Source organism: Rousettus aegyptiacus, unplaced genomic scaffold, assembly GCF_014176215.1.
Source record: "Rousettus aegyptiacus isolate mRouAeg1 unplaced genomic scaffold, mRouAeg1.p scaffold_m13_p_6, whole genome shotgun sequence".
NCBI lineage: Eukaryota > Metazoa > Chordata > Mammalia > Chiroptera > Pteropodidae > Rousettus > Rousettus aegyptiacus.
In genome coordinates this window covers 1,422,856-1,445,071 of record NW_023416309.1, presented here as the reverse complement: position 1 = coordinate 1,445,071, position 22,216 = coordinate 1,422,856, and the positions used below count along the sequence as shown (strand labels likewise).

General features: G+C 40.6%; 1 protein-coding gene across 12 annotated transcripts in view; it reads left to right on the top strand.

Moving 5' to 3' along the window:
• Positions 1 to 22,216, top strand: part of WDFY4 (WDFY family member 4) — a 271,485-nt gene that overhangs the window by 158,642 nt on the left and 90,627 nt on the right. For 11 of the 12 annotated variants that reach the window (XM_016142861.2, XM_036223477.1, XM_036223475.1 and 8 more), the window contains 4 exons: positions 900 to 977; positions 6,005 to 6,211; positions 7,547 to 7,598; positions 10,558 to 10,724. In XM_016142861.2, the coding sequence (XP_015998347.2) occupies positions 900 to 977; positions 6,005 to 6,211; positions 7,547 to 7,598; positions 10,558 to 10,724 (504 nt within the window). Of the gene's footprint in view, positions 1 to 899; positions 978 to 6,004; positions 6,212 to 7,546; positions 7,599 to 10,557; positions 10,725 to 22,216 lie in introns of those variants that run through there. The other variant, XM_036223479.1, reaches the window with a different exon arrangement.

The following is a 22,216-nucleotide window of genomic DNA, read 5'->3' as shown; positions in this document are numbered from 1 at the left end:
CATGGAACATTTTGTACGAAAATTCTCAATTAGCATCTCAGATAATATGATACTTCTCCAGAGAAGAGTTACTTTGTCTTCTGGCATGCATTTGTAGTAACAGTGATCACCATAATATACTTAGAGGTTGAGCTTTTGGAAATTGGGTTTTAGCTTTGTAAGGCCTGGTTTGTTTCCAGTCTACCTTGATCCCTATGGTGCAACCCTTCAGAGACCTCCCTTCAAGCCAACTCTTAGTGACTTCTAGAAACTGAGACTGCTGGAAGCTCTACTATTTTCTCAGCCTCTCAACCCCACACTCTTTATCAATCAACGACTGCTTAAAGGGGAACATTAATGCAGAAAGCTGGGCTTATTTCTCTCTATTGTCCTGTTTCTGGGCTCTTGGTTCCTTATGTTCTAAATGACTTAGTGAGCCTGAACTCTATCTTTTGTCTCTTTAGCCACCTGAGATTTTAAAAAGCTCTGCTAGCTTCTCTACTTCTTAGCCATCACTTTAGCTTCTCAGCCTTTCCTGCTATTTGCAAACTTGAATATATCTCAAGGGAAAAAACCCCAGAGATATTGGGCATTGGGCACATCTCATGAGTTTTCTTTTCTTCAAGATCTTGGTTCCTTAATTCTTGGCCTTCTTGGTAGCACTCTGCTGTTCTAAAGCAGATTATTCAAATCTAGCTTTTTAAGTTATTCTTGGGAGGAAGATTAATCTGCTGCAGCTAACTCATCATGGCTGCAAGTAGAAATATTTCACAAACATGAATGCATGTATGTGAGTGTATCAGCATAGATAAAACATTCGTTCATGAGATTGTTATGGATTTTACCAGCAAATCCTGCAATTATTCTTATCTAAAATCACAACTATCATTAAACTGTGACTTGTTTTCTCTTTTCTCTAGAACTTTGTGTCGTGTATCGAGAACTACAGAAGAAGAGGTCAGGAGCTCTATGCATCTTTATACAAAGACCATGTGCAGGTAAAAAACAAAACAGTTCCTTTCTCTACACAATAAACTGGGATCCACCTTGAACCTAAAATAAAAAATCAGAAGAGACTTTGGTCTAAATTATGACTGCTTAAATTAATAATTGGTGGTCAACAATTCAGTCCAACTTGCATGACCTGTGCATGAGGATTTGGATCTACACTTGAAGCAACTGAGGAGATAGGAAATGTATTCATCCACTCATATACTCAGGGTGTCTCAGACCCTTTGCTAGGAACTAGAGACAATTGTAAACACAGACATGGGCCTCATCCTCAGATATCTTCATTATAAAGGAAAAATATACATTAAACAACTGCACAAATAAATACATCATTATAACTTGTGATGAGCAATAGACATGGAAAATACAGATACAAGGAGAGATCATAACAGGGAAAGAACTTAATTAGGGCAGATAAGAGACCCTTTCTAAGAAAGTGACCTTTACATTGAGATCTGAAGAAGGAGGAAATGGGCTGAGGTGTTTTGAGGAAGTGTTTTTGGCTAAGGAGAGGGCATGTGAGAAAAGTCCAGAGTAGGAAGAGCTGGATATCATCAATTAACTGAAAGAAGTGACTGAATGACCTGAACTGGTAAGCAACAAGGGTGAAGATGAGGCAGGGCTGGAGTGAATAGGGCTTGTCACCACATTAGGGCTTTGCATCTTATCCTAAGTGCAACGAGATGCTGCTAATGAGGGCAGGTTTAGATATTTAAAATACCTCATTAGACATAATTTCTTTGCAGTCTAGATAAAGAGTACTACTTGTCATGCCAATGACATCTCTATTTGAATCTTAGGTCTGCCTCTTCTTAGGCCTGCAGTCTGAACCTCAAGTTCCTCATATTTAAAATGGGATAATGGTTCCTAACTATTAAGGGTAAAAACAAGTATAAGGTGCCTAGACAGTAGTTGGCAGGGAATAGATGTCCCATATGTGATTATGGAATGGCTAAAAAGTTATCTTAGTTGGTTTTGATGTTAACAAAAGTTTTAAAAAATAATTGCTCATAATGGAACACAATATATAGTATTAGAATCTTACTAATTATATTATTTACTTTACAATTTATCTGTTCCAAAACTCATGCTAGGTGTAGAACAGGCAGAGATTACAATAACACTGGTATGTCTTGAGTGTTCTTACAACTCAGTAGAGAGACCAAGAGTAAATAAATAACCACAAACAGAGTGATGAGGCCAATACTAGGATATCCTACTACAAGGAGAGGAACAGTGGGGTGTAAGGAACCAGTAGATGTATTGGGTGAGTGAGAGGTCAAGGAATGGTGAAATCGTGGTGCCCAAGGGTGGGAGAAATGTAATAGGCTCTGATCAACTTAAGCCACATAATCTGGTCTAATTCCTTCCATATAAGCTCATTTGGGAGACCACAACATGCCCCTGGAATAAGGATTTGTGAGATATGCAGCCTGCACTCCAGAAACACACAGTCTAGAAACATAACCCCCAAGGCTGTCTTACAAGAAAGCAGTTTATCAAGCATGGCAGGAGTGGGAGAGAAGCTTTAGGGGTATAAAATTCATGTGGGCAGGACAGAACCTCAGCAGAGGCTCTGAGCCCAGAAAGGATCCAGCCTTCTTGAAGGTGGCCTGGCTCATTTTTAGTAGCAGGCTTGACTGGAGTTCAGAGAGTACTTGAGAAAGTTATACAGACTTTTACTGTTATTGAGGTATGTTTGCAAAAATCAACATTCTGATACAATCCAAGTGTTTAAATATTTAAGACAGATTGTTTTGCTGTTTAAAGGAATGCAGAGGTAATCACCATCTGCAGGAGGTCTGAAGCATTCACCCTGTTTTTTAAGAGGCAATACACTTCCCAATGCAGGTCCCCCTCCATTTCCAGAAAAGTCAAGTTCAAATTCCAGGAAGAAATCAGGCTTATGAAGCCTGCTGCATTCTTCAAGGACTGCTTCTCCCAGGCGCACTCAATGAGGTAGTAACAGTAAGATTCAGGGGCCTCAGCCCACAGGCCTCTCAGTCAAAGGTCATGTAAGACTGCTTTAACTTGGCAATTTACTCACAACTAAGAAGTCACTGAAGATGGCAAGAGCTCACAGTATGAGAAAATAACATGACCATGACCCAGTGCCCTGGAAGTTAACCTAAGTGTCATTACATGATATTCCATCATTATATCATCAGGAAATTGAATAATTCCAATCTTTTATCTCCCAAATTTCTCTTCGCTCCAGAAGTATTGGTGAAAACAGTTGCCTGTACTCTGGCCCTGCCCAGCTTCTCCTTTGCCTTTTCCAAATTATATTTGTTCTCTTCTCTGTGGTCCAGATGCTTTGGTTCTATTCTTATGTCAAGTCTTTATTGTAATTTACAGTAATGCTTCCTTATGCCTATGCTGTTTTTAAAACATTACAGTCTTTACAGATTAAAGCTCTTTGCTAGGTGCTCGCCACTTCAGAAATAACCTTTCTTTTAGTATGTGAGGGGCACTGTTTTGTCACACTCTTTTCTGTGCTCTCTAGGGGCCAACAGTGTGTTGCCACTTCTTGCTCAGTGTCTGTATGTCCATTAAGGTTTATCACAGCTCTTTCAGATCCAAGTATCAGAATCTCAACTCAAATTGGTTTTGGCAACAAATAAAATGTTTTGTTTTATTGAAAAATTCAGGGAAAGAGCAGGCTTCAAGAATTGCTGGATCCAGGTATTCAAACTCTGCTCTAAGGAATCTGTCTCCTCTCTCTTCCCTTTCTTTCTCTCTTATACACACATACAAACACACACAAATGTATGAGGCTACTAATGCATTCGAGGCACCAGAGCACCTGGATGAGAGAGCACATGAGTCTGAAAGGAACTCACATTCTGCTTCTCAGGCTGTACATCCCAGAACAAGGAAGAGTTTATGTAATGAATGGAGAACCATTTTCTAACTTGTGCAATGGCACGGTCTCCTTTCTGAGCTGTGAGCCTGTAGGTTGTATCTACCCAGGGAATACTTCTCCTGATGCACATAAAGGTGTTCTGAGACTGGAGTGGTGGCCCTGAATGTGCACTCATATACCCAACCCTCTGTACTGTCTCCTTTGTATGGGCTCCAAAGAGCACCATTATCAACCCTGAGGAATGATACTCACCAGCCTATCCTATAACCATTCACCATCACTCAGAATCCCCAGAGTTGGGTGAATGAAAGCAGGACTGGGCTCAGCTCCACCAAAAGCACCAGAAACTGAAAGTGGAGAAGGTCGCCTAGATAAATATCTCAATGATGCTACCTAAGAGTTTCTATTTAGCCTAAAATCATAGCTGCCTCTATTATACCATAATCCTTGCCTCTGAGTGTGGCATTTGGCCCACTCGAGCTTTAAACTGAAAGAGAACCTTATATTGTGCAGAAAATGGGTATAACAGAGCACTTTGCAAGAACAGGGACTCAGGGATTTTACTATTTAGTCATCTCATGTTCTCTGTCCAGGGATCACATGTAGCTTTCTATCATGGACTAGCAATCATTCATCTCTGGGGAGGGGGGGGGTCTCATTACTGACACACATCTGTGTGGCTGCAGATATCAAGACAACTCACTTGTCCTGTGATAAAGACTCAGGCACCATGCACTATCGTTACATCAGTGGAGCCTCGGGGTGGAGAGGATGCTCTTAAAAGACTGGTTTGATGCTCAGGGTAGACAACCCAATAGCTTGGGATTGTTCATCCTCTATGAAGCTCTCAGTATGTTACTGCAAACACAGTGAAAATTTTCAGGGAGCTGAAATATTATCCACAACCAAGTCTTTATTTTATGTAACCAAATTCCTGGTAAAGGCTTTGGATAGTCATCATTTTTTCTAGAGTTCATTATTAACCAATTGGAGTATTGTATAGAATGCTGTAAATGTTTTGGATATAAATCTAAGAACTGAGGAGAAACAAAATGATCTTATTTTGAAGTAGGACTTGCTTTATTCACAGCATTAATATTAACTCTTAAGTTAGGTAAGGAACCCTATAAAACTTTTCAAAATATTGTCTCATTTAATCCTTACATACACCCATGGTTTTATTATTATGGTAATATTATTAAGCAAATTTGAGTGATGAGGAAGCTGAAGCTCCTTCAGGTTTAGCAGATAGTGAATAGCAAAAACAGAATGACGACCCAGGTTTATCCGATGCCAAAGACCATGTGTTGATTCTACTGCCTAAATTGAATTGAAACATTTCCTTGATAGGTGATGTACAAACTTGAATTTGACATACAAAAGCAGTTTGGGCATGTCAATGTATTTTATAAAAGTTTGAATTATACTCTAGCAGAAGTTGTAATAGTCAAGTACCACATATACAAACTATGAGACTTTCATAGAAAATAGCTGGGATTATTTTCATTAATATCAAAGGTTTTAGCTTCTGTGAACGTTCTGGAATTCTTAAACATTCTAGAATCATATGATATTAGGGTTTTGAAGACCCTTAGACATCATCTACGCCAAAGCTCCCATTTAACAGTTAGAGAATCTGAGGTCCAGTGACAGGAATAACTTGTTCAAATCAATCTACTGCTGGCTGGTCTGCTAGTTCCCACCACACTGCTAGTCCAGAGGACTCGAAGGAGTATTTTCAGTGTCATTTTTGAAGGACGTGGGCTGTAGTAAAATTCCCTGTCTTTTTTGAAGGGCAGAGGCTGTGATGAAATTATCCATCCATTTTATAGAATAGCTGTTCAACCCACTCCAGTGATTAACTTCAGGGCCTTTGAGACCTGTTGCTCCCTGCCCAACACCCAGTAGTATGAATTCCAAAGGGTGGATGGCTTTTTTCTCCCCCATCCTAAATTAAATGGTCTCTAAATTAAGAAACCAGTTTCTTCTTTGTACACTACGCACCCTGAGGGTGCTCAGGGTACCTGTAGGAGGCTAATTTTCTCAAACAATTATGGGGCTTGGTCTGTTCACTTCAGGAGATTTGGGGCCAGGTAGGCCTGTGACAAAAATGTCCAGGGGTGACATTTTTGCACTTCTGCTTTCCAGAGGCGGAAATGTGGTGACATCAAGGCAGCCAAAGCCTGGGCCAGGATCCAGGAACAGCTTTTTGGGGAGCTGGGCTTGTGGGGCCAAATGGCAGAAGCCACACCTTGTTCCTGGTGGGAACTGGACTGGAGAGAAGGACCTGCTCGCATGAGGAAACGCATCAGACGCTTGTCTCCCCTGGAGACCCTGAGTGTAGAAAGGCTCAAGGTAAGAGTTCAGTACAGCAAGAAAATGATGCTGTACTGATGATGTAGCTTTTCCATCTCAGGTTGTTTTCATCTCCTGGTGTGCTTCAGGAGAGCTTTGATATGGGCAGATTGAGAGAAAATGTATGTAATTAAAGGCAAGAGTGCTCTAATTTATTCTTGATGCTGTTTAACAGAAGAAAATAATCACTGATCCTACCAGGTAACATAGAAGGAATGCTATAACTACAACCTGAAAGAATGAATAAATGCATGAGTGAATGAATAGGTAAGTGGTTCATACGTATACTTCTGACCCAGACAACACTGATATCCACAAAAGTTCGGTGGAAGAATCTGAATGCCAGAGTTTAGAAAGAACCATGCGATGGCATTGTCAGCTTACACAAGTTATTTGTCACAGAGCAGTCGGTCATAACCAGCACTGCTATGGGCATTATTACACAAGCAAATCTCATAACAAGTTTTACAATGGAAATATCTTGAACTCAGCTATTTCTGCAAGCCTGAGCCAGTGACCCACTAGTCCAAATGACATTGAAGTGGTACTGTATTCCCAAACAATGGAATCTAGGCAGACCCCGGAGGTTTGCTGTAATGAAGCTTGAACTCTGTGTCATGAAACTTACATTTTTTTGCCTTCTAAAGGAGGGGGAGCCAGTTGGATTGGTAGTGGATATAGAAAACTCTGTTAATAGTTTTTCATTTCCACATTGAACAATTCTGATTTAAGAGGATTCTAAAAGGTAGCCTTCCAAATACTGCAACTCAAGACAATGGGTTTATAGTCTAGTCTGTAATCTCAGAATCTTTTCTCTAGTAAGTCCTTTATGAAATCTAATGAAAATATTACATTTCATTTATTTGGTAGACATTTGAATTTTTAATGTACTGTTAATAAACATCTGGTGGTGTACAGTATTTTTCCCTTAATATGTTTCCTAGGAAATAGAGGCAGGAAAGATAAGTAACCTGTATACTGTGTAGGTGACAAAGCCAAAGTTTAGCTATGGAACCAGGTCTCTGGCCCCTGATCCCCTCTCCAGTGTGGCTCATACCACAGACTTCCAGTTTGCTATCTAATCCCATTTTGGCATCATCTTTGGAAATTACTGTAAATCTGCTTAATGGAAGATTGTGGGTTTTTCCCCTTTGACTCAGGAACATTAATACTTGCATTTTATAGTGGTCCTTTAGGAATTTAGCATTTTCTCCCCTTGCATCTGAAAGGGTCACGTGTATGTGTGTGTGTGTCTGTGAATATGTGGAATGATGCGGGTGCATATAGGTAGTATCCAGGATTTAATTTCTCTTTTTTTCTCTGGTGTTATTTCAGGAAAGCCAAGACAGAAATGGCGCTATTTCTCAAACAAATGCTTTAAACCAAGGTATCCAGTTTATCAGTTTATCTGTTCTTTATTTGAAACTTAAGCCAATTCTTGGTTTTATTTAATATCTTCTTAAAAATATAGAATTAATATTTTTGGAGGAAGAAAATGCAACAAGTCTAGAATTGGTAGTGCTAAGATTCTCTTCATATTGTCTTCCCCAGAATGAAGAAGAACCTATTTCAGACCTCATCACTCCCATAGGAGGACAATTTTATATTAACTTTGCAAAAATAACAATTTTTTTGGGGGGGAGGGGGGAGCTATCTCATCAATTTGCCGTATCGGGGAAACCTTTAATGTGCCCCCACACAGATCAGATGCATATTCAGTATGTGACCTAAAATACATAGGAGGAAAATAACAGAATGTGTTTTTGAGTAAAAATGGATAGAATAGATATTTAGTACTTTTTACACTAAACTCTTTGATTATGAAAATGACAGATAAAATAGTCATTATTACACTAGTTTCCCCTTATCTGTGGGGGACATATTCCAAGGCCGCCAGTGGATGCTTAAAACCACGACAGTAGCTAACACTATATGCATTATGTCTTTTCCTATACATACATACCTTTTTACGTGCAAAAGCACTTTATGACAGCTACTCTTTGGCATATCCACATTGCCAGCATCACTACTCTTGTGCTTTGGAGCCACTGTTAAGTAAAATAAGCACAGGCACTCTGATACCAAGACAGGCAATCTGATAACCGAGAAGGCTACCAAGTGACTAACAGGTGTGTATCATATAAAATGTGGATACACTGGACAAAGGAATGATTCAAATCCTGGTCAGGATGAAGGTAGATTGCTGGAGTTTTCATCATGCCAATAAGAATGGTGCACAATTTAAAAATTACAAATTGTTTATTTCTGAAAATTTCCATTTAATATTTTTAGACTGCATTGGATCACCAGTAACAAAACTGTGGAAAGTGAAACCACAGATAAAGGGGATTACTATATTGCTCAAACTAAAAAAAAAAAAAGTACTCCGAGCCATTTTTTATGTTTGTGTATACTTTTTATTTGTATAATTTTCATGGAAGAATTTGATTGAATCAATTTGCTGAAAATCCAGGCTTTATTTTCCGAGGTCATTTTGGCATGAGCCCATCAAACCACACATACAAGTACACAAACAGACACAAAGATTTTGTGTATTTCCACCAGACTCTGTCTTTTGCTGTAGACACTCCCTGTCTGTAAGTTTTATTGTATCCTAGGCTGCAGCTAGTGTTGTATCCTTTCCTAAATGACATAAATGACATCTTAGCACTGGCGCTCTTGCCAGTCTGTAGTATTGCCCAGAAGTTAGGATCCCGGGCTCTGATCACAGGCAAATTTGGGGGTCTCACTGTGATGCAGGACTTGGTATAACATTGTCATATCCACTTACTTCTCTTCTCTCCACCCCAAAACCAACAACAATAGTCTACCTACTCTCTCTTTCTCTCAGAGAGGATGGCTACAGAGAATGTAGTGGTGGAAAGTGTATGCTGATTTTATTGGACTATGTCCATGAGCTGTTGAATCCTCTGACCCCCAATATACAGAACCCACCCCACAGTAGGGAGCTCAGCTAGAGAAGAATAAAGGGCCGTGGTTATCTACCATGCCTTCATGGGCACCTGTACCTACACAGCATTCTTCCTACATGGGAAAATCCCATGATGGCTGCTGCTGTGAGCAGCAGACACTTTCATTTATTCATATGTGAGACTCCCAGATGGGGAGGAGGTCAAAGAGGTGAGCGTCTTGGTATAAAGAAAATGACTGGTAATTCTTTGACTTCACAGTCATGCAGTGTGCCTGTTCCAGGTAGGTGGACACTCAGGACGGGGTAGAGGAGCAGGATCTAGAAATCCACATAGGCATGTATTTAGCTGGCACCCAATGTTCATTCTCAGGAGTGCATCCTTAGGAAATAAGTGTAAATGTGTACACAAATGACTGCAGCACAGTACATTTATGGTAGTTAGTACAAAAATGGAAACTATCTGTATCTCTAAAAAATAGAAAATGAGTTAGGTGATTATGAAAGAGGCACACAATAGAACATTATTTTCAAAGAACGTTTAATGAAATGGGAAAATGCTCATAATATAATCTTGAGGAAAAAATGTTAGAAAAGAAAAACTGTAAATGCAATATAATTCTTACCATGTCAAAAATTACATATCCATGTGTGCCTATACAAATATGTACTGAAAAATATTGGAAGCAAATAAATAAAATTGCGAACAGTGAGGACAAACAGGCTGGGGAAGGGAAGCTCAGACTGGACTCAGAGAGATCTGGTTCAGATTCTGCCTCTAGTTCATGGCAGACATATGACCTTGAGCAAAGCACCTGCCCTCTTTCCATTTTCCCATTTGTAAACTAGGATGAAGTAAAATCTACAACCTGGGTAGGACTAGGAGGAAAATATCATCAAGAGTATCCAGCACAGAGAAAGTGTTTACTGAATGGGAGTTGCTATTATCAGCACTATCTCTGGAGAAATGGGTGATATTTATTTTATTTCTCACAATTTCATGGGTTTTCTAAGGTTTCTTTTTTTTTACATTAAGAAGATAATGCTTTCATAATTTTTTAAAAACATTGTTTTAAAAGAGTGAACAAAGTGAAATTCAGGTAAAGTAAACCCAGCCTTGGGCATTGCTTTATTGATTAATGAGGATGAATTTTAAAATGTTGTCCTGTGGTCATTGGAGAGCTTCAGAGCACCCAGGCTTGGCACACCTTTTGGAGAGAATCAACCTGAAGGTGTTGACACCATACCACAGTGTCAGAGGAGTGGTGTCCTCAAGAGCACACACTGAGATGCACACCATTCACGTCTGTCCCGAAACATCGCAGTTCCTCTCAGTGATTCAGGCCAGACTGCACAGCACCCCTTGTGATGTCAGGCAGCTCATGCCAAAACTGTGTGTCCCTTTATGCTACTGCAGATGAACTGACACCGAAAGAAGATGAGAGCAAGAGAGGTGAGGAGGGAGTGGACTGCACCAAGCTGACATTCTTCCCTGCTTTACACGAAAGTCAGCATTCTGAAGATTTCTTGGAACTGTGTCGAGAAAGACAAGTTATTTTACAAGAGCTTGTTGATCATGAAAAGGTAATACAACTCATCATAATTATTCTTTCAAGATAATCAGACATGAGAGAACTAAACTTTCTTCACTCACATGGGAGGTGATAGCTCCCTTCACTATAAAAAAAAATCAAAGAGCAAAAAGAACAGACATGTTCCTGAACTTGTGCACTCAGAGCAGGCCTGCAAATGGAACCCACATGCCCTGCATCAAAATGTTTAAAAGGTATAAATCAAGATAATAAACTGTTAGGTGAAACATGCTCTAGCTTCCTATACTGATCTTTATCAAACCTGGCAGACCAGTTTCAAATTTAAAATTCTTGACCTTGTAGTTCAGCACCTTGGCCCTTGCCTGCAGCCTGCCTACCCCGAAGGAAACATCCCACATCTTGAGGGGTCCTGGTGGATGTGTTTGGACATTCCAACCTATATGTCCAAGCTTTCCCCAAAACCCTTACCTCTCAAGCCTCAGGGTTAGCACAATGGTGGCACTGTCAGCTGTCAGAAGGGTGAACTTGGAGATGAAGTGTACATGGGTCAGGAAGCAGGCTGGGGCAGTCATCAGGGAAGTCCATGGTCTGAGATGCCTGGAGCTGGGTTGGGAGCCCAAGGAATGTCTTCTTGGTATGACTGGAGGAAGGTAAGAGAGGGAACCCTAAAATGTGAGACTAGCAGAAGGCTACTCTTACTCAAGTCTAAGAAAGATGGAAAAGATGAAGCACATGTCTTAGACTAGAACAGACCTGAGTTCTAATTCCATTGTAACCATATATTAAATGGCATGTCACCTAACCTTTGGGAGCCTCAATTTTTCTTATTTTAGTATGGGGTGTTTAGCAACCATGCCACAAGATTATTGTAAGGCTTAAATGGGGTAATAGAAGCAAAGAGACTATCTTAGAGCTGGGCACATGTGAAGTGCTCATCAAAATTATCTTCCCTTTCCAAAGGTTGGGTGGTTATTAGGGTTGAGTGGACCTCAGAGTCTTATGAACTCCTCTGTAAAAGGTGTGGGTGAAGAAGGTGCTCCAGCAAAACAGAGGAGTGGGCAGAGTATGGCTGGCAAGCTATGCAAGAACCACACAGAGATGAATGAGAGAGAGCGAGAGCTTGTCCAGCCACAGGGTGGATAGGAGTGGATCTGAACTGAGGGCTCTTACTGAATAAGCAGCCTGTATTTTAAGGAGAAGGAGATAAGCTCAGATTGCCTATGATGGGCATGAGCAAGGTACAAAAACTGAGGCATGTCTTTTCCATGGGCAGAGTCTTTGCAGAGACTTCCTTAAGTTATTAAGCTGGGATTTGCTCCTTCCAGAGGTTGGATAGAAGGACTGGCATGAAATGCATTGGCCAAATGAACTGCTACAGAATTTTCAGCAAGTTAACTGCTTTCAGATTTGGGTAATGGTTCAAGCAACGCAATTTTTCAACAACATTGTGTCCTTCATATACCTACCTAACCCAAAGTTTCCAGGCTAGAGCACATTTGCAGGTCCCCCTCACACCTTACACCAGGTTCTTACTCATGGTAGTTCATCTACCTGTTATATCCTGCCTGCTAGACTCCTGGCAGCTGACTCTCTGAAGCTGGTCTCAACCGCTCCCTTCTCTGAAACCTAGAAAACTGGTCTTTCCCTTGTCACTGTCTCCACCACCCGCTATTACCTCCTATTGTTGCTTCTGGACACAGGGCAATCTTCACTATATCACCTGTCTGCCTCTCTCACTGTTATGATGCTCCTTAATGGAAGGAGCCCCAGGTACCTAACCTCAGGTATGCCTGGAGAAGCCATTTAGAAAATGCTCATGATTGAAGATTTATTAATTAACGTTCATTTTATTTTGATTATGGAAACAATGTTTACTGTGTGAAATTTTAAAAAATGGATATTAAAACATATCTGTAACATACATATACAAGTACATATATGTTTATACATATGTATTCATAATATCTAGCTGCTGAGGGCTAACAGTGGATAATAGTTTGGATATGTCATATATAGGTAAACAGATATTTAGTAAATGCCTAATCAACTGAAAAGAAAAACAGCTGAGATCAATGCTTTCTTACTATAAACATTTTTGATTTATGCCCTCAAAAGATTATATAAAATAGTGATTCTCAACAGAGGACAACTTTACCCCCACATGAGACATTTGCCAACATCTAAAGACATTTTTAGTTGTTGTGGCTTGGGGTCAGGGGTGCTACCACATCCAGGAGGCAGAGGCCACGGATGCTGCCAAACATCCTACAAAACTCAGGGCAGCCCCACCCTCCACCAGAAAATAATTATTCAGCCCCAAATGTTTATAATGCCAAGGTGATAGTCCCAGACATGAAGGGTGCATGTTAGAAAGATCTCAAGTCCCAGCTATTCCTTCCTACTGTCCTGAAAGGGTAAGAAAATATTGGGCTATTCATTGTCTCCATATTTGTTCTTTTCATTGTTTTGATAAGAAGAGATGAATCTCTTCTTGGCAATGCTTTGGTTTAATTTGGTATATTAATTTTCTATTGCTGCCATTAAAAAAACTACTATAAACTTAGTGACTTAAGACAGCACATATTTATTATCTCAAAAGTCTGAGCATGGCATGACTCAGCTGGTTCTCTGCTTAGTCTCACAGGGCTGAAACCAAGGTATAGGCAACCTTCTAGAGGATCTAGGAATTAAGTTGTTTTCAAGCTCTTTGAGGTGTGGGCAGAATTCAGTTCCATACTTCTGTAAGACTGGGATCCCTGTTTTTTGCTGGCCTCCAGTAAGGGTCATTCTTAGCTTCTAGAGGCTATCCACATCACTTGTCTTGTGGACCCCTCTCTCCATCTTCATAGCCAGCTACAGGAGGTCAAGTCTTCTCACCCTTCAGTTCTTTCTGACCCTCTTTTGCTTCAAGTCCCCTCTGCCTCCTCCTTTCACCACATCTCTCGCAACAACTCTTCTGATACTAAGAGCTCATGGGATTATATTGCATCTACCAGGTAATCCTGGATAATGTTCCTAATTTAAGATCCACCAATTCATAACCTTAATTTTATCAGCAAAGTCCCTTTAAGCAGTGCCTAGGTTACTGTTTGATGAGATAACTGGGAACAACACTCTTGGGAGACATCTTTGGAATACTGCCTGCCACATTAGGTATCATTCAGCATCCATATCCCACATTCTCTTCCATGTCTTTCTTCTTTGGAATAAGTTCTTCCAAGGAGAGCTTCTGTAGATGGCCCAACTCCCATGTGTTTCCCAAGGCCTGCCTGGTGGTTTCAGCCCTGACTAGGCTGAGCTATAGGCAAGGTTTGGAGTTTATGGTCATTGCCAAGAGCTAGTCCCAGGCCCAGTCTGTGTAGCAGGCAGATGTCCTTGGTACTTGTGCTGGTCTCTGAGAGTTGTTTTTGCTGATTGTCCCACCCAATGATATTTCCCTCAGGGGTCTTGTTAGGGGAACAAGAGCCTGAAACACATAGGTGACTGACTTTTATAGCTCCTGAGAGGCAGGACAGGATCAGGAAGAGGCTGTTTTCCCATCCTCTTGTCTCGTACTTAAACTTCAGTCTTTCTGGGTCTTCATGTCACACAGTGGAAGCTGTCAGAAATGCCACATGTGGCTTTTTGTGGTAGCAGGGATGTCAGGCTATGCAGACAGGAGTGAGCAGAACTCAGTGGGAGCCAAGCTGTCTTGTTTCCACTTAGCACTTGGTGTCCCCTTGCCTGCTAGGAGGGTCAGCTAGGGGTGAGGGACCCAAATAAATGAGTCTGAGGAGCTGCATGAGCAAGATGATCCTTGTTATTGTCTGGACCATTCTTTTCATGAATTGTTTTCATTTCTTTTGTTCTTGTTACTTCTGGGATTTTGTTTGTTTGTTTTTTGGTAAATTGTGAGAGAGATTGTTTCCCAATTCACCCTGAGTTCCTCCAGGGTCAGAGAAATTAAATCCTGAAGAAGTAGGTCTGGGAGGAGAGTGGCCAGGGCCACAGTAGACAGGCTACCTGGGAGTAGGTGAGAGGACACTACAAGCAGAAGCTTGTACAGATCCTGCCCATCTACTCCTACCACCACTTATAGGCTCAGTGGCCCACTCCTGAGCTTCATTTCCTTTGTCTTTTAAATGGGATTATGCTCCTTGACTGATCAGTTTGTGTCAAAGATCAAAGAAGTGCTGTGTTCCTGTCAAAAACTCTGCCTGGTGTCAGGGTAGCTTTCAGTGGGTTACATTTGCTGTTCCTGCTGGCAATGCTCTTCTTTTAATAGTCCCTTAGGATTTGTTTTCTCACTTCGGGAAGGAAGAAGGAGTGCAGTATGAATGCTGGCATCTAAGCCATGGCTCCAAGGAGGCGAGAAAGGGCCTGTTAGTGCAAATGATGAAGCGTTCTAATTTAAAAATGACTCCAGCCGGACTATGGGATGCTCCTGTGAGACAAAAAAATTGCAGGGATTAGGGAATTGCTGTGGTGAATGCTTGGGAAGAATGGAAGACTTGAGGGTCTAAATGAGTCTGTTGTCCTGCTGAGATGGTAAAGGATGAGATAGTGGGCCAGAATAGAGCCTATGAGAGACCTGACTTTCAGGGATGTGGCCGCTCTACAAGTTCAGTGCCCATTGCAGTGTTTTGTGGAAATGAGGGAAGTTGCTGGATTTAGGGCCTGGCTTACTCTGTGGTAAAACCAAGGAGGTCCCTGAATTTAAAGTGTGAGGCAGGGAGGAATCCAAGGGAGTAGGCCTCAGAGCTCAAGAACATCTTTGGATCAGAAGAGAGGAGTCAGGTCTAGACTTGAGAGCTCTCTGCAGTACAGCCCTGGCTGGCTGTTGGGCAGATGGGACTTTTGTGACTGGGCCCTTACACACCCCCACCAACCAAATCCTCGCAGTCCCATGCCCACCCACTCATCGCTCCCCGGCAGCCGAGGGCTCCTTCTGGGTGACCCTGGCTTGGTGTGCCCATCTGCAGGACACTCATGGCTCTGGGCCTCCCACAGCATCCTGCCCGGTCTACCGCAAGTATCCCTCTTATCACATGGCTCTACCATTATTTCTGAATCTGCTTGTAATTTCTTTAAAGTCAGGAATAAGCTTGGATTCATCCTCGTCTCTTTCTTCCTTGACATAGCATTTGTGCTCCAGAAGAATCTGCTGAACTGGAGAGTGAAGCTATGTCAGGAGGCCATGTTTAGGGAGTGAGCTATGTGTGCAGAGGTGCAGTGTGTGGGCTTGGAGAGTGGGCAGTCTGCCTGCAGCCATGACTTGGGTCTGCTCTTAAGTGCTTGGGGACCTGGCCTGAGGAGTGGCATGTGCTGGGTGGATTTGTCTCAAGGGGAGCCCCTCCAAGAACAGGTGGGGACATGGCTTGGCAGAGGCTGGCTGCCATGGCAACTTCACCACCATCACCAAGGAGGAAGATGTCAACAATTCATGCCCAGGAGGGCAGCTTGGCATAGAGCAAGTGCTTAGGCTAGACTCAGAGCTTCATTTTGCTCTTCGTTTATCACCATTATTGGCAAAAATGTCAGTGACCGAACAGCTGGAGCCTTTGTTCTGTGTGTTCTTCAAATAGCATCTCATCTAGTTTCATCATGATTCTGTGAAAGAAGCTTTATCATTTCCATTTTAAAGATGGCAAAAACAGGGCCTAGTGTGGCTACTAAGTAGAATTGCTGGGATTTCATCTTGGAGCTGTCTTACTCTAAGCTCATTGAGTTTTCACTGTCTACTATTTCCCAATCCACAGTGTCAGGTAAGTTACATAAAATCTCCAGCACCCTGTCTTTCAGTACCCTTCCCATATTGGGTCTTGGAGATGGCGGCTCCAGGTGCTACAGTACTTCCTGTGTAAACTTTCTGGTTAACACTGGTCCAAGCAGGCAGGCCTCCAGGTCTCTCGCCACACGCAACTATCTCTGTCTGGGACACAGCACAGCAAACTGCCTTCCTGTGCATGCCTTAGCCTTGGTTCACTGCCTTCCTGTGCATGCCTTATCCCTCTACGCATACTGTCAAAGATAGAGAAAGGAAGGATCATTGTACTGACCCTCGAATCATGAATGTGTTCAAACAAAGATACAGAAAATTTGCCTGTTGTAGGGGTGGTGTGTGTGTGTGTGTGTGTGTGTGTGTGTGTGTGTGTGTGTGTAGAGGGAGGTATTGTTTTCATTTCCTGGGCTGATACATTCTACTTGTGTTGAGATATTTTGTAGCAAATATTGGATGCAAACCGGAAATTCCTGTAATTCAGATGTTTCCATAAAACCTTTAGGCCTTGTGTGTTTTCTAAATGAAAGCACATCCACAAGAGGGTGTTTGAGGTGGGCACGTGTCCATGCTCAGAAAACCTGGGACCCCCTGCCTTCACAGGGCCATCACACAAATTGGGCAGGTAACCCTGTGGGGAGTCTCTGCCTCCTCCTCTCATGCTATCTCAAAAACACTTGCTTTTAGGCCTCTGCTGGACAGAGCCCAGGAAACTTCAGGGCCTAGCCTCTTTCTAGGTTTCTGGATGGCCCATCCCCACCAGGATGGCAGCAGATTAACTCATTTCTTTGTGTGAGCATTAGAGCTCTAATAGCCTCCAGTGATACCTGGGACAGTAATTATTCTGTGCAACCTTTGCATCATTGATTAATGATTCCCAGAACCACAAACACATTTCTTTGTAAACAGCTTCAATGGACATGAAGAGTGGTTTATTTAATTTATGTTAATTTAATGCATGTAAGTCTGAGTCTGCCATGGTGCTGTTGAATACAGACCCGTATATACTCCACACAGTTGCTCTCAGAAGTAAGGATCCACTTGGCAAACAGTCTTTAGACCCAGGCCACAGTTAGAACGCAAGTGAGAGTTGTTTTACTATTGTTCTCTTTAATTATATTAAAAACTCAACATTAATTATTTTTTATACAAACAGTGTAAATATTATTTTGACTTTAGTAGGAAAGAATCAGCTCAAAGGGAAAGATTTTTACTCTGGCCAGCAGAGAGCAGCATCAAGCTCTTCCCAGGTATTTTTCACAGAGGATTTTTGTGGAAGGTGAAGAAGTGTTAACCTTTCCATGGTAATAACTTCTGAGTGAATTGCCACAACTGACTTTCTAAAATGTAGAGCTTCACATGTCATCCCTGCTTAACACCTTCTGAGACTCTCTTTGGCATACTTTGGGTACGAGGCCATTCCTGAGTTGGCCCTGCTACCTCCCTGGACTTGCTTCCCTCATGCTTACACACACACATGCACACACACGCACACACACACACACACACAACACACACACAACACACACAACACACACACACACACTCCTAACTCTGTACTCTAAATATACGGAACTACTTATAATCTCCAAATATGTCCAGCTGACTCAAGATTTTATGCCTTGGAATGCTCCTCCCCTGTTTTTCTCTTCTTAACTCCTATCTCAGCCTTGGAGTCACCTTCTTGGGAATCACTCCTCAGATGTCACCTCCACCCCCTCTTTCACCTCTGTCTGGGCCAGGTACCTAGCTCAGTGCCCCCTGAGTACCTGTACCTGCCACACTGTCCTGAGACAGTCAGTACTTTTCTCTCTTTCCTGTTAGACCACATGCACCATGAAGGCTCTATCTCTCTTTGTGCCTGTGTGCAGGGCGCACACTAAATATTTGATACCTGTTAAATAAATACATGAAGAAATAATGAACAAAAGTTATGAGCAATATACTTCATGAGATGAGACCTCATCTTGTATAGCCTCTCTGGTGTCTGTGGGTCAGTTTCTCAAAGTACGGTCTTCATATCACCTACATCTGAATCCTCTGGGCTGCTTATTAAAAAATGAAGATTCGAGGGCCCACTCTGTGCCTGCTGAATAAGAACCTCTGGGCATGTAAACTGGGGATATAAACTTTAACAAGCATCCACGTTATTCTCATGCATACTAATTCTTCGAATAAATGCCTGAGATCCGTAAGTTCAGCTTTTACAATATTCAGAGCTGCTCCGGCTAGAAGCATGCTTTATTATCAATCAGTTGCCAACAAGCAGATCCTTAGTAAATGCAGTGTATGTTAGACACTGTGCTTTGAACAGTCTTTGGGACTTGTAAAACATTCACTTTACACTGGTGCAGTTTCTATCCTTGTCCATCTGGGCTCTTCCAAGTCTCAGAGAAAGGCTAGGAGATGCCTATTTGCAGGCTTGCCTGTGGAAGTGGCACATACAGGCAGGCAGGGGGCATTCCTGCTCCTTGTTTCTGCCTAAAAAGATGAGCTGATGGGAAGAGATTTACACATTGTATTTCCTCTCGGATTTACCAGATTTGTATCTAAAAAATAGTATCTTCTTCTTGTTTTAATATGCATTTGTTTGATTACTAGTGTGACTGACTGCTCAATCTAAAAATAATCAAGGTAGAAAGAGTAGATGCCAGATTTCATAGGTAGCAACACAAATGTAATTCATATAATCATTCTCCTTCTAGATATCTAACTTTTTCTCAGCAATCTGCTTTTTTTATTTTGAAAAAAAAAAAAAAGACCATATTCATTCTATGTGCCAGTATAACAGAATATATTAATATCAAACTCTAGGCAAACAGAAGATGTACAAAAAGGCACATGTGATACATATGAGCAGGCTCAAACATTCTTTGTAGATTTTGCACAAACATAAGAAAATATTCTCATTACCTCTGTTCTGCGTACCTCCTACGACAGCTCTGCACCTCAGTCTTCACACCTTTAAAATTAGGGCATTGCACTAACTTGCAGATGAGTAATGTGGGAAAGAACTTTTGAGAGCCTCCAGCTAAACTTGCTCTTTATCAGACATGCACACTGAGACTTGACTCCAGGAAGATCTGCTGCCACGGGCTTTCATGGAATATCCCAATGGATTGTTGACCCTCCAGTTTCTGCTCTGGCAGTTTTGGGTTTCCAGACAACCTGTTCCTTAAACACAGGGCCAGATGTGGCCACATACTTCGTTATTCACCTAGTCAGGAATGATAATATCTCATCTAGTTTATCTTAAAGAAATTTTGCTTAGGAATCAGAAGTTCCAGTCTTTCTCAAATGATCGGTAGAATCATGACATGAGAGATTTCTTAATCTTGAGTAAAGTTAAAGTTGGAGCCCTCCCAATGCTGATTTAAATGGAAGAACAGGTAATAGTTTGCTTGGGTTTGTCCTTCAGGTTTTTCTTAAAATTTTTACTAAAATATAGCTATAACGTACAATATTATATTAGTTCTACATACTATTTTTTAGATACCAATCTGGTAAATCTGAGAAGAAATGCAATGTACACCACAGTTATTCAACATTTATATAACTAAAGAAGTGATCACTATAAGTCCAGCAACCATCTGATACTGTACAATGCTATCACAATGTTTTTACTATATTTCTTATACTGTACACCACATCTTCATGATTTACTTGCTTTATATCTGAAAATTTGTTCTTCCCCTTCCCCTTCCACCCCCTTTTTGGTTTTTCAATTACAGTCAACATTCAATATTATTTTATATCAGTTTCAGGTGTATAGCATAATGGTTAAACATTTATATAATTTACAAAGTGATCTCCCTGACTAGTCTAGTACCCACTTGGCACTATACATAGTTAACTATATTCCCTATGTTTTATTTTACAAACCCTTGACTATTTTGTAACTACTAGTTTGCACTACTTCTTTCACCTTTTTCACCATACCCCCAAATTCCCTCCTGTCTGGCAACTATCAGCTTGTTCCCTGTATCTATGAGTCTGTTTCTGTTTTGTTTGTTTGTTTATTCAGTTCTTTAGATTCCACATATGAGTGAGATCATATAGTATTTGTCTTTCTTTGTCTGACTCATTTCATTTAGCATAATACCTTCCAGGTCCATCCATGTTGTCACAAATGGTAAAATTTCATTCTTTTTTATGGATGAGTAATACTCCATTATATATATGTATCACCCACTTCTTTATCCAATTGTCTATTGATGAGGTCTTAAGTTGCTTCCATATCTTGGCTACCGTAAATAATGCTGCAGTGAACATATGGGTGCATATATGTTTTCAAATTAGTGTTTCGAATGTCTTTGGATAAATACCCAGAAGTGGAATTGCTGGGTCATATGGTAGTGCTATTTTTAATTTGGCGGGGGGACCTCCATACTGTTTTCTTAGTGGCTGCACCAATTTGCAAACCCACCAACAAGGCATGAAGATTCCCTTTTCTCTACATTCTCACCAATACTCGTTTGTTGATTTATTGATGATGGCCATTTTGACAAGTATGTGGTGATATCTCATTGTGGTTTTAATTTGCAATTCTCTGATGATTAGTGAAATTGAGCATCTTTTCCTATGCCTATTGGCCATCTGTATGTTCTTTTAGGCAAAATGTGTATTCAGGTCCTCTGCTCATTTTTTAAATTTGATGTTTTTTGGTGTTGAGTTATATGCATTCTTTATAAATTTTGGATATTAACCACTTATCAGATATATCATTGCAGAATATCTTCTCCCATTCAGTAGGTTGTCTTTCCATTTTGTTGATGGTTTCATTTTCTGTACAAAAACATTATAGTTTGAAATAGTTCCATTTGTTTATTTTTCTTTTGTTTCCCTTGCCTAAGGTGACATATCAGAAGAAAAATATTACTAAGACCAGTGTCAATGAGTTTACTATCTACATTTTATTCTAGAAGTTTTATGGTTTTGTGTCTTACATTTAAGTTTTTAATCCATTTTGAGTTTATGTTTATATTTGATGTAAGAAAGTAGTTTAGTTTTATTTTTTTTTCATGTGTCTGTACAGTTTTCCCAACACCATTTATCGAAGAGACTGCCTTTGCCCCATTGTGTATTCTTGCCTTCTTTGTCATAGATTAATTGACTATAAGGATGTGGGTTTATTTCTGGGCCCTCTATTCTGTTCCATTGATCTTCATGTCTGTTTTTATGCCAGCACCATGCTGTTTTGATTGCTATACACTTGTAGTATAGTTTAATATCAGGTATTGTGATACCTCCAACTTTGTTGTTCTTTCTCAAGATTGCTGTGACTATTTGGGATCTTTGTGGCTCTATATAAATTTTTGGATTATATGTTTGAGTTCTGTGGAAAATGCCATTGGTATTTTGATAGGGATTAAATTGAATCTATAGATTGCTTTGGGTAACATGGATGTCTTAATGATGTTAATTCTTCCTCTCCATAAGCATAGTGTATGCTTTCATTTATTTGTGTCTTCATTTTCTTTCTTTAATGTCTTATCATTTTCTGAATATAGGTTTTTTACCTCTTTAGTTAAATTTATTCTTAGGCATTTTATTCACACTTCATTTATCTATCTATCTATCATCTATCTATCTATCTATCTATCTATCTATCATCTATCTATCTATCTATCTATCTATCTATCTATCTATCTATCTATCTATCTATCTATCTAATCTATTCAATGCAATTGCAAATGGAATTATTTTCTTGATTTCTCTTTTTGATAATTCATTATTGGTGTATAGAAATGTAACCTATACTGAAT